General features: G+C 41.4%; 1 protein-coding gene across 4 annotated transcripts in view; it reads left to right on the forward strand.

Annotated features, from left to right (window-relative positions):
- The window catches only part of KDM3A (lysine demethylase 3A), a 52335-nt gene that overhangs the window by 33685 nt on the left and 5411 nt on the right, over positions 1–13239 (forward strand). The window contains exons 12-20 of one of the 4 annotated variants that reach the window (XM_044261568.1): positions 1122–1274; positions 1407–1502; positions 1884–2011; positions 3576–3771; positions 5544–5716; positions 6097–6333; positions 7609–7780; positions 10131–10218; positions 11118–11248. In XM_044261568.1, coding sequence (XP_044117503.1) covers positions 1122–1274; positions 1407–1502; positions 1884–2011; positions 3576–3771; positions 5544–5716; positions 6097–6333; positions 7609–7780; positions 10131–10218; positions 11118–11248 — 1374 coding nt within the window. The remainder of the gene's footprint in view (positions 1–1121; positions 1275–1406; positions 1503–1883; positions 2012–3575; positions 3772–5543; positions 5717–6096; positions 6334–7608; positions 7781–10130; positions 10219–11117; positions 11249–13239) is intronic. The other 3 variants (XM_044261569.1, XM_044261571.1, XM_044261570.1) reach the window with 3 other exon arrangements.

The following is a 13239-nucleotide window of genomic DNA, read 5'->3' on the forward strand; positions in this document are numbered from 1 at the left end:
ACCTCATTTGTAAAATGCCTAAAGCTCTGTGTATTTTGCGGTGAGCTGTTATGTTACAATGGAATGGCAGAAGTTCGTTTAGCAGTTGGATTAATTTGGTAAAAACTGAAGTTGATCATTTGTGTTTTGGTCAGTTCCTAGAAGAAAGCATGAATAAACCACAGATTGGATTATGTGGAAAAAGATATTTTCCATAAAAAAAAGAATGTAACCGTATTGATCCAGTCTTATTCAAGAGACATTCCTCCATATGGGGAGAGGGGCATGATGTCCTACCCAGTCCTGGAAGGCGACCCCATCTAGTTATCAGGGCTTGGCCACTGCCACAGAAGATACCACTTTGTAGAATCTTGGATTATGCCTCAACCTGTTGGTTATTTGGTTAGTCCTGGATGCCTGCATCACTATTGACACTAAAAAAGTCAGGTTTCTGGCTCTGGCCCATGAAGAAACCAACTTTGTACTATTATTAAGTTAATGTGCTGCTCCCTCCAGGTTCCCTAACACCCTGGGATTTTTCATAGGCTGTGTGAATGGATTCAGGGCTTGTGGGAATAACCTGACAATCTGTGTTGGCTTTGTGTATCTGAGTCTTTTTTTTTCTCCTTTGGAGGAAGCATGGTCCATGCTGTCTTCAGATTCTGAAAGGGGCCCATGATCCAAAAGGTGAAAGAACCACTGCTGTATAATACCTGTGTCTGAACTGCAGTTTCTGTAATCACTGCTTCTTTTTTTTAATCGATTACTTCTACAGTACTTCATATGTACCAGCACTGTGCAGAGTCAGTGGGGACAAGGCACAGCCCTTCAAGCAGGGATTCTGCTTGTACAGAGCTTCCTCTCCTAAGGAGAGGTAAAGCCACACCTGACTGTATACAGTGTGAAGAAGCCTGAGTCTAAAGTACAAATTCAGGTTGATGAGAGTGCTGAAGAAATCCAGGAGAGCTTCATGGTCAAGTGGGGAGAGGTTGGGGGGCCATTTGAGATGGTCTTTGAAGGCTGAACGGAGTTGGTAGGAACTCCACTGAGAGGGAGGAATGACATCAGTTTCCCTCCCCTTTTACATTTTATTTCAAAAATCGTCTCCCCCCCAAGACTAAGTGATTTATTGATTTTTGTAGGACAGGTTGCTTGGAAGCGAGCTGTCAAAGGTGTTCGGGAAATGTGTGATGTGTGTGACACCACTATCTTCAACCTGCACTGGGTGTGTCCTAGGTGTGGGTTTGGAGTATGTGTGGATTGCTACCGGATGAAGAGGAAGAATTGCCAACAAGGTGAGAAATAACTTGATTCTCCTCCAAGCTCCCCTTTACACTCTTAAATGAAGCCTTTTACTGATTTGTGGTTGATGGATTTCTGAAGCACGCCAGAGTCCAGGAGCAGTTACTATGAATCATTTTCTGCAGGTGCTGCCTACAAGACTTTCTCTTGGCTGAGATGTGTGAAGAGTCAGATACATGAACCAGAGAACCTAATGCCTACACAAATCATCCCTGGGAAAGGTATTCCGTGTGGTGCAGTGATGTTCTTTCCCCCTTGTTTTGGTTAGCTCATAGGGTCTGGTGGTTTGGTTTTACTTTATGTAGTATAATTACTTGATAACTTACCTTAGTATATGCCGTAAATTGTCCAAAGATGTATTAAATCATGCCCTAAGAACTTTTTAATTAAGGTTTTGTGAATGGTTTTGTAGAAGGAAAGAAAATGATTCATTTGCAGCGGAAGGTATACTTAGTATGAAAAGGAGAGAGAATCTAAGCACCATGTTGCTTAAAAAAAAAAAAAAAGTAAAACTATTGGAAATACCAGTTTCTGCTTTGTTATATTAAGGTTGAATGTGCCTAATACCCTTGTTGAGATGTTTGTCTGTGTCCTTTTTTTAGCCCTCTATGATGTTGGAGATATTGTTCATTCTGTGAGAGCAAAATGGGGAATAAAAGCAAATTGTCCCTGTTCAAACAGGCAATTCAAACTCTTCTCAAAGCCAGCCTCCAAGGAAGACATAAAACAGGTATATTGTTTTTGCTAGATTCACTGTTCTTGATCTGTCTTTCCAAATAACAGAAGGATTTCTGTAGTATATTTGAAAGGAACATGGGGACAGTGTTCAGTGGAAAGAAACAGCTCCTACATTTCATGTGATACTTCATGGACCCATTCTCACTTTTCACATTTCTGTGGACCTCATTTCTGTAGCCTCTTTTAGTAGGTTTTTATTTTTATTCATTGAAAAAGCAAAAATATCTTCTATCTTAATAAGTTGCTCTTGAATTTTATGTGGGTTTGTAAAAAACTTTTCATGTTTTACAAAGTTAAGATAATCGTTTAAAATTACCAAGTATATTGAATTTTAAATACCCATCACTCACCATAAAAACTGTGCATTTCTATGGTGCTCACATGCCTCTTCCTGGTAGCTTCCCCTTCATCTGCAACCATCACATCTACCCTATTCTCTCTTCGTTCCTCCCCTTCTCCCCAGTGTCTTCACCCACATCGTACTTGATAAGCAGAATTCCACATTTTTCATAAAGCTATGGTGTCAAAGACAGTAGAGGTAGAAGAGCTGTGCTCTTTAGATTCAGAACTGAATTTGAATTTTTATTCTGCCACTTTCTAGTTGTATGACATGAGCTGATTTCAATATGCTTCTGCTTCCTCATCAACAACAGAGGAGTGGGGGCACCTGAATGGCTCAGTTGGTTAAGCGTCCAACTCTTGATCTCAGGGTTGTGAGTTCCAGACCCACGTCGGACTCTGCGCTAGGCATGGAGCCTACTTTTAAAAAAATAAACGACGAGGAATAATAAACAATACTGATAATTGAGTATCACAAAAATCCATCACACGTAAAGAAAAGAAAAGAAAAAGGCGGGGACCATAGCAGGAATTTGACTGGTTTTTCTTCTTCTGTTTGTATAAATTCATCAGCTAAGTCAGGGCAGTTTCTAAGTAACAGAAAAATAAGTGGTGTGCTCTGTCTGTTTTTTTTTTTTAATGTTTGAGTTCTTTTAAGAGCTGTTTATCTCATTTTTAAAGCCTGCTATGCTATGCTGAAACAAAAGACCATTTTTTTCCCTCTGCATCTCATTTTCTTCTGAAACCAGAGCTGTACCGTTCCTGCTCTGCCTCACTCATTCATTCACTCATTCATTCATTCAGCAACCATATTGTGAGTGCTTATTCCAGCTACTGTGAGTTCACAGGGGAGCTGAGCAGAAACTGGTCATTATTTAAAGCAACATGGTAGGTGGAGTGATAAGAGATATGTATGAGCAGGAAATGGTTGATTAGGGTTAGGGAGGGAAATCTTGCTGTATTTAAATTCTTAACATGTCTTTTGTTTTCACCAGTAAGACTTAAAAGCTAAAAAAAAAAAAAAAAATTAAAATCTCTTCTACTTGATCTAATTGTGCTCTATTATTTTAAGAGCCCTGCAGTTTTGATATTGTCCAGGGCTATTAGGTGGTTTTGTGTGGGATATTTCTCACTGCTGAGCTGTTAGGGGAGAAGGTAAGGAAAAGGAAATGTAATGTTTCAGCTTGTGGAAAATTCTCTTTTTAAACTCAACACAGACTTCTTTTGCTGGAGAAAAACCTACTCTTGGTGCCGTGTTCCAGCAGAATCCCTTGGTGTTGGAGCCAGTGCCTGTGGCTGGGGAAGCCACTTCCAAGCCAGCCAGCAGCATGAAGCCTGCTTGCCCTGCCAGCACTTCTCCCTTAAACTGGCTGGCAGACCTGACCAGCGGGAATGTCAACAAGGAAAACAAGGGTGAGGGTTTCCTGCTTTCCTCTGGGTTCCTGGGAACTTCAGTCCATTCTGGGAGGGGACTGGCAACCTCAGTTGCTGTGAGAGCAGTGTGATTGGAAGTGTGTGGAGTGGAAAGGGGTGGTTCCCTGTATTCACCAGGGAGACCTGTCATAAATGCAAGTATATTTAAAATGCAATCCCAAGGGGCACCTGGATGACTCACCTGGATTAAGCGTTCAACTCTTCAGCTCAGTTCTTGATAGCAGGGTTGTGAGTTCAAGCCCCATGTTGGACTCCATGCTGAATGTGGAGCCTACATTAAGGGGCAGGGGGGCAGTCCCAAAAGGTAGAATTTCTGCTGACAGTTGAACTCTAGGCTGAGATTGTGTTTGGCAAGAAAGGAGTGGGCTGAGACTTGTTTTAGTAAATGATTTCAACCTTTCTGTCCTTATCCTGTTTGTTCCTATTTTGTCTAATTAGAACGTTGTGGCTTCAGCTTTATTTTTCTCCTCTGTCCTATGGTCTTAAGATGCTTGATGACAGTGTAAAGAATATAGGCTTTGGAGTGAGACCATTAAATTAGAATTTAGGTGATTCTGCTTTTTAGCTATGTTATAAGAAAGAAAAATTGCAGGTTAATTTCTTTTATGCAGAGATCCTAAACAAGTTTCAGAACTCTAAATAAAGGAATTTCTACAGTAAGACCAACCAGGGCTTCGGAAATGCAGGTGTCATTTAACATTGAAAATATAATAGTCACATGACAAGACAGAGAAAGTAGTAAAATTCAATACCTATTCATGATTTAAAAAAAATAAATTTGGAACAAAAGGGAACATCCTTAATCATTAATGAGTTTTTACAATCAAACTGACAGCAGACATCATAATGATTGATTTTTTTTTTTAATTGTTTGAATAGTTTTTTAAACAGTGTGCCTCTGTTCAGGGATAAGAGGATATCTGCCGTCACTGTTAAACATTGTACTGAAATTCCTGGCTATTGCAATAAGGCAAACAAACAGGAAAAGATTTTAGGATTGGAAGAAAATGATAAAGCTGTTGATATTCTAGACAACCTGATTATACATGTAAAAAATAAAAGTATCTATATCTAATAAATACTATCTATCAAGATTGCCAGTTACAATGTTAATTTATAAAAATGATGTTATGTGTACCGGGAGCAAGCAGATAGAAATGGAAGTTTAAGAAATATCATTTGCACCATGATTTCACTCATGCGTGGAATCTAAAAAAACAAATAAATAAACAAAAAGTAGAGTTAGACCTATGATTACCAAAGGGGGATATGGGGTGGTGGGGTGGTGGGGATGGATGAAGGGGGGTGGGAGATACAGAATTCCAGTTATGGAATGAAGGTGACATGGGAATAAAAGGCACAACAATAGGGATTACAGTCCATGGTATTTTAACAGTGTCGTATGCTGACAGATGGGAGCTATACTTGCAGTAAGCACAGCATAACAGAGAAATTGAATCACGATGCTGGACACCTGAAACTAAAGGAATATTGTCAGCTACACTGGGGGGAAGAAATTTTTAAAAACCCAATTAATATGATATTACCGTGAATGTTGTGTACTTCTTGTTTTAATACCAGTTGGAAATCCTTGTCTCAATCAATGATTTATTGGTATTTATCCTCTTAAGTTTTTTTGTTCTAAAGTAAATGAAATCCGAGTCCCAAAGTAATTCTATTAATAGAAGACAAATAAGGGATTTGCCTTTTGGAATGCTTTTCCATCTGGATGGTTTTGGTTTTGTTTCTAGAAAAACAACCAACGATGCCAATTCTGAAGAATGAAATCAAATGCCTTCCACCCCTCCCTCCTTTGAGCAAATCCAGCACAGTCCTCCACACCTTTAACAGCACAATTTTAACACCTGTAAGCAACAACAATTCTGGTTTCCTCCGAAATCTCTTGAATTCTTCTGCAGGAAAGGTATATATTTGCTTTATTTATATTTTGTCTTGTAAAAATGAATAGAGTCAGAATAGGAAGAGACCAAAAAAATTGAAACAGACAGTAGAAAGAAGATAGGAATCTTAGGCTTTCTTTCATGGGTATAGAAGGTTTCGTTGGCAGGTGGGCTTTGCAGGGTTAGTGTACCGAGATGGGCCATTTTTTTCCCGTTAAACTTTTTCTTTACCTACTTCTATGAGTTGTAATGTCAAGTGGGGGAAGGGAACTTACCTATTTGTCTTAGGATCCTGACTTGGACTGTTCTGGGTATTTAATACTTAACGCTAGCATTGTAGGAATGGATTTTTTGATGGAAGGGAATGACCTATTTAAAGACTTGTGTTCTTTCTTAAATTCAGACAGAAAATGGACTGAAAAATACACCAAAAATCCTTGATGACATCTTTGCCTCTTTGGTGCAAAATAAGACGTCTTCTGATTTTTCTAAGAGGCCTCAAGGACTGACTATTAAGCCCAGCATTCTGGGCTTTGACACTCCTCACTATTGGCTATGTGATAATCGCTTGCTATGCCTCCAAGATCCCAACAACAAGAGCAACTGGAATGTGTTTAGGGAATGCTGGAAACAAGGACAGGTAGGAGGGGCCTCTTTCCCCCCAACTCAGTTCAGAGCCCCTTCCTCTGTTCTTTCAGTAGGCTTCTGACAGTCCTGTCCCCGCATCCCGCCACCCTTCAGTTGTAAGTGGTATATACTTTATCTGCTCTTTTTGTACTTTATTGTTTAGGGTGAATGTAATTAAGGCACTGTAGCTGTGAGTCCTATTTTTTTTTACTGCAGACATTCCTGAGCTCTCTTCCAGTGAGGTTTTGATTATTCCTAAACCAGTCATCTTTGGATATTTGATGTATGCTTTTTGGGCTCTGTGATTCTTGGGTGATGAACCTCAGTGGGAGGAATGAGCAAGAGTAAGGCTGTTGGGGCTTGGGGGATTAGACAGAATACAGTCAAAATCACGTATCCCTCTGTCCTGAATTAAAACCCTTACGCTGAAGGCGATTTTAGGTTTGCCAGAGCCACATGGTGCCCTCTTGGAGTGGTGTGTGGTCTCCCAGGGGCCTGCATTGTTTTTTGATTGATGGTTTGGGAGATGCATAGCTTTGTGGAACTGCTCCTCTGCTTTCTTGTTTTGGCTTTAGTATTCTGGATCTTTGGCTTTTCTTCTGGGCCAAATGGAGTCCTCACTAAAGGAACACTGTATTTTTAGACAAGGCCAGGACTTGGGGAATTGTCAAATAGAGAAATATATGTATTTAACCAAGAAGAAGTTCCCACATAATTTTTCAGCCCTGTATACTAGATAAGATTTGCTCATGATGATGACAATAGGCTGAATACAATCTACCAGCCATGTTTTGTTTGGATTCCATAATGTTTTAAAAAAAAAAAAATTGAACTTTCCATATTTTAGTTAGGCTATTTCATGTAAAGATTGGGATTTCTGGCTTGTCTTGGCAACTGCAGGTCCATATGCCTACCTGAGAGGAATAGGCTGGAGACCGTTGGCAGCACCCCTTGTGGACAGGACAGTCCTACCACCTTTGTCCCTCCTTTACATTCCCTGCCTGGTCCTGAGCCTTGGTGTTGGTATTCTGTGAGTGATGGCCTCCTAGTCAGAAGATGGGCTCCTTGCTTTTGGAAGCTTACTAATGTAGTTTGAGAGCAAGGAGGAAGGAGTACATGAAGACAGGCGGTGCTGTGGGAGCTCAGAGCACTAAGCTATCACCTCAGGGTCTGCCACGGAGGACCAGTCACCAAGAAACGAACAAGCAGCTGTTTGGAAAGGGGCTGCCTTTGGTTTGGGGACAGAGCTGGGGGAGTTCAAACTAAAGTCTTCATTCTCTTCTTTTAGCCAGTGATGGTGTCCGGAGTGCATCATAAATTGAACTCTGAGCTTTGGAAACCTGAATCCTTCAGGAAAGAGTTTGGGAATCAGGAAGTCGACCTGGTTAACTGTAGGACCAATGAAATCATCACTGGAGCCACAGTAGGAGACTTCTGGGATGGATTTGAAGATGTTCCAAGTATGTATGAAAGACCTTCGAAGGGAGTTAGGATGTAAAAGGAGGGCACAGGAGTAGCAGGAGTCTGAAGCCCTTCAGTGACAACTCCATGAGTTGGAGTTTAAAATTCGTGTCTTATCTCTTCTCCATCCCTACCCCTTTTTTTAAAGTTTATTATGCTTTAGAACCAAGGCAGCATTCACTTTGTGGTTCCTTGGGTGAGGTTTCGGGCATCTGTTCTACAGGTGGCGCCACCTCTGTCCTGTGACAGGTGTTCTATGCTTTCATTTGTGCCTGTGGGGAGCAGAGCACAAAGCCAGGGCTTGTGACTCAAGGCTGGTGGGTTTATGTGTGTTTGACCTGCATGCATCCTTTTTTGCTTTAAAAATTTTAACTACTGTTTAACAAGTTAAGTGGACCTGAAGATGCCAGGGAATGTGAATTCACTTAACACGGCGGGTATCCTGGTCACTGCCTGCTGCGCCTCCACTGGGGGTTTGTGTGTCTGGTCCTGAGGCTTGGCCCTTTCTGTGTACTGGCCCATCAGTAAACTGTTACCAGGATTCACATCACCATCACCAGGCCCCCATCCCCGCTGGAGGGTTTGACCAGTTAATTCTTCAGATGCTCAATAATTCAAGTTCCCTCATTCATCACTCTCATTTTTTTAGACACACTTAACACCTTTAATCTACTGCTTCCTTACTCCTTTTTACCCACATTTACAGATTATAGTTCATACCTTCAGTAAACTTTATAACGAAGTTATGGCTGACTTTTTAATATAAGGTGTGAAGATGTTTTCCACAAGTAGCTGCTGAAATGGAGTTTCAGGCAGAAGATGGTTACTTAGGGATCAGCATCTATGAAACAAAGGAGGAGAAAGCAGAACTGAGCAGGGAAAGGAGTCAGCTGCAGTGCAAGCTCCTCAGATCCTCAGCCAGTCTTCAGGGAGTTCTGAAACAAGTAATTAACCTTCATTGTCTCAGACTGGGCTGAAGTGGGACATGGCGGGGCCTTTGTCCCCCTGTCTCCCTCAGTCTGTAGATACTGGTGCCCTGGGAAAAGGACCTGACCTGGTGTGGCAGTGCTATGCAGCTGAGGCAGCCCCTAAATGCTGTGTCTGGACAGCAGGTCTTTTGAAGCTTTCCACTGAGGCCTGAATTCAAGTCCCGTCTCTTGATACATCCTTGTTGTGTATAGGAGCTTGGTAGCTTAATTTTCTTGGGACTCAAGCTTCCTCATGCCGGCCGATGGTGAAAACAGCTCCAAGTCAACTATAGCTTGCTCATTCTATGCTGAAGATTCTGTTGCGCACATCCCCAGCACCCCACCCACAGTGACATACTGCTGCTATTCTGAACACACACTGTTACCCTGTATTTTTCTGTTTCTTCCTGGAGTATGCATTTATTTAAACTAGGTTATGGGACAGTACTTGGTTGACTACAAAACATTACACAGACTTAGTCCTCAAGAGTACGGGGTCTAAAGTCAAACCTGGGTTCCATCCCAATTCTGCCACTTAGTAGCTGGATGACCTTGGGTATGTCTGTCAGTTTCCTCGTCCCCTAATAGGAATATTAAACGATGCCTAATCTCATTGGGATATCGGGTTTAGTTGTAAGGATTAAATGGTTAAGACAGTTGGCAGAGACTAGAGCACAGTAAGAAATGAAATAGTAGTTGTCATTACTGTTGATTGTAATTATCAGTGTCTTTTTCGATCAGAACTTGGTTCTTGGTTCCTTGGCATTATTTGCCGCAGGTAATAGTTCTGACTGTATTGTGTGGTGCTATTGGCCCTACTTGTCCCTGGACAGAACATCAGCTAGTTTCAGTCTCTTTGAGCAAGACAAGTCATTTTTATTTCATAGTAGCTTTAGAAAACCTTGTCTCCTAAACATTTGTGACCTCTTATTGTTAAAGTGCATTGCTGTTTATTAGTTAGGGAGCTGCTCTCTCCTTCCAGAATGCTATATATTAGGAAAATGCTGGATCTGAGAGACAACTGTCAAAACACCCAACTGTGTGTAATGGGCAAAAGGGGGTGGCTGAAATCTCAAAGAATGAGGAGCAGCAGTTTAATAAACATCTAGAAAAGATTAGATTGTAATTTTTATTTTGCTATTTCCGTGCTGCCTCCTAGGTATGAATGGGTTTCTGGGCAGTGTAGAAATGTAATAGTTGGTCATTGGCAGGCGGGGAATTGTTAAAGAAAAAAGTGTGTACTAAATGTATTGGGTTATGAAGATTTTGCAGACAAGAATTTTATTCACATTGTTAAGCATAAAATGCTAATTTGCCATTTATTTTGGTCTGTTTCTGAGTTGTGAATAGTAACAAATCAGTAATTCTGGTTACCTTTCAGACCGCTTGAAAAATGAAAAAGAACCAATGGTGTTGAAACTTAAGGACTGGCCACCAGGAGAGGATTTTAGAGATATGATGCCTTCTAGGTATGATTGTTGGCCAGGGGGAGGGATGATTCTGTCCTTGACTTGATAGGATAAATTCTTCTTGAGGTGGTGAGAAAAGAGTTTTTCAAAAGGGGAAGGTGAAGGCGCCTGGGTGGCTCAGTTGGTGAAGTGACTACCTTCAGCTCGGGTCATGATCCCGGAGTCCCACATTGGGCTCCCTGCTCAGTGGGGAGTCTGCTTCTCCCTCTGACCCTCTCCCCTCTTGTGTTCTCTCTCTTAGAAATCTAAAAAAGTGGGGGCGGGGGTTGGAAATATAGAATAGTTTTACTGGTGCTGATATTTTATTTTTAGACTATAGTCTTTGGAAATCTGTGTTTTAAATAAGATAAAGAAGTTACTATGAGATTTGGCCAATGAAAGCTTCACACATTTCCATTTTAGTGCTGTGCCAGAGAAGAGGCCAAATGAGGTGTGCAGCCTCTGACTTGGAGGCAATATTGGGATTGGACCTATCAGGGTTCAGTGTAATGATAGTGCATTAGACAACAAGATAGCTGAATTGGTAGATCCATTTTCCTGATTTGAGCTTGAACCTTGGAAAGGATCCTTAGAACTAATAAATAATAAATCCCTGAAGGTCACGTCTTATCAGGAAGTTCCTGCTCACATCTTTTGTCTGAAATATTCCAGATCATTTTGATAAAGGTGGGTGATGTGTGAGAGAAAGACGATATCTTTGTTCATAACTACTGTAATTCTACTCTTAAATATTGTTCAAGGAAAGCTTTCTCCATCTTTACAACTGCACATATTTTTATTTGTTCCTTTTGGTAAGAAGGAACAAAACAGATCACACAGTGATGGATTAGATCCTTATCTAATCCTTATCCATAGATAAGGCAAGCTTATTTTGCAAATGCTTGGTTCTCTTGTTCCAGGTTTGATGATCTGATGGCCAATATTCCACTGCCTGAGTACACAAGGAGAGATGGCAAACTAAACTTGGCCTCCAGGCTGCCTAACTACTTTGTGAGGCCAGATCTCGGTCCCAAGATGTATAATGCTTATGGTAAGAAAGAAATGGCTAACTTGAAAAAATTATAATGGAAATAGAGCATGTCAAAATGTTTGGAAAATTGCTCTTGAGGAAGGTGGAAATGGAAGACCTCTATAGTCCTAACACTTCACACAGCAGTGGGCTTCATTTTTGCATATTTCCTTTCATTGTTTTTCCACGTGTAGGTGTATTTCCTTTTCATAGTTGCAGTTGTAGGGATGTGTGCGATTTTTTATTTTTCTCTTTTCTACACCTCGTTCTATCGAAAAATCTTTGTGTTGCTTAATAGTTTTTAATTTTGGTGGTTGTATTAAATTGATGTAGCTTTGTTACTCATTTTAAAGTCAGTCTGCTAGCATTCTAGCTATTTCAACATCTGCCACACTTAAATACCCCCATGTTGGGGGTAGTAGTTTGTTACTTAAGTTAGTATCAGAAGCACCCTCTAAATTGGATTTCTGTTGTGTAGGCATGACTCCCTAAGCTATCCAGCAAGGGGGATTGCACAGGATAGAGATTGATTTCCTCGGTAACCAGAGTTGTGTTTCATCATTATTGCTGTGACCTTGACCAGTTTTCTGTTGGGTCTTTATTTAGATCTTGACTGTAGTTGGCTGTTTTGAAGGAATTGTTTATTGATGGATTGTTGAATGAAGTTTCAGTTGTTTGGATCATTTATTGACTTTGCTTTAGTCTTTTATACTATTTGGACCCCATTTTTCCCAGTCCTTCTAGAAATTACTACTTCAATTTTATTCTGTCCTCCCATAATTACTCTAAAGTCCAGTCTCTCGGTCCTGAGGCTGACAACCCCCCTAAAAAAAGGAGAGTCCTTTGGCATCTTTGCCATGTTCTCCAGAAACTGTTGGGGGCCGAGAAGAGCGGGGCCTTGGATCTCAGCCCCACAGTTCTTCTGCTGTGGTAGAGTTAGTCCAGGGATCAGGGGTGGGGTCAGGAAACATTTTGAGAATGGAGTTTATGTTGGGGAGCTCCCACAGATTAGATGTCTGAGAACATTCTGTGAGGGTAGGGTGAGAAAATGGTCTGTGGGAGAGAGGAATTCTTTATTGTTATTGTTATTGGGAGAGAGGACACAGCAGGTGAAGTCCCCTAGTGTATTCCCTTTACATGTCGGGTTTCAGTTTGGAGAGCCCTGTGTACGCTGTGGGCCTGTACCATGTTCACTGGCTGAGTTTCCTTCTCTCAGGCCCTGCAGAGCAGCTAGTTGGCTGGGGTCTCAAGACGTACTCTGCTTCTAGCAGATATTTACGTAAACTTACGTGAATGAAAGTATTTTTCCACTAAAGTAAATGGTATAGTGTTGCATAATGATTATCCATGCTTTGTATGCCTCTTAAAGCTTTATGGGGTAGAAGTGGTTACCTAAGAAGTTTCCAGAATAAATTGTCGGCCTGGTTTAAACAGCTTAGCAGCATAGACAAGAACAGATAGATGGCAGTGTTACTCTTGTTCCTGTCCAGAGTCAGCAGGTAGGGATTGAAAATATGAAATATGTTCATTTTCAAAGGTTGGATGATTGAGCTGAGAGTCCTCAGGCAGAGTAGGGTGAAAAAGCTCTTTGGAGAGAGAGTCAGCATCTCTCCATCCCCAGTACTACCACCAGTGTTACCCTTGGGGGCAGGGACTTCAGGACAGTGGCAGGGACAGTGACCTGCTCAGGTCGTACCTAGCTAGGTCCGTCAGTAGCAGGTCTGGAACTAGGTCGTTGGGTCTCCTGATTTCCAGGCCAGTTTTGCTGCTCTCTGCCCTGAACCCCAGTGCTGTCACCCAGCAGTCCCCGTTGTATCTGCTTGTGTGGTCTTCATGATTGTCCACGGTGTTACGTTCAGGAATCCTTTCCCTGGGACCTTTATGTTTTTATAATCTCGGTTCTGTTGGAGTTTAGACTCTCCATTTACAGACCGTTTTAGCAGCGTGCAGTCCCCGTAGCTGCCTGTGGATGAGTGTTGGGCTGGTAGCTGGGTAGGTGTTGCTTCCATCTT

This window comes from Neovison vison, chromosome 8 (assembly GCF_020171115.1).
Source record: "Neovison vison isolate M4711 chromosome 8, ASM_NN_V1, whole genome shotgun sequence".
Lineage (NCBI taxonomy): Eukaryota > Metazoa > Chordata > Mammalia > Carnivora > Mustelidae > Neogale > Neogale vison.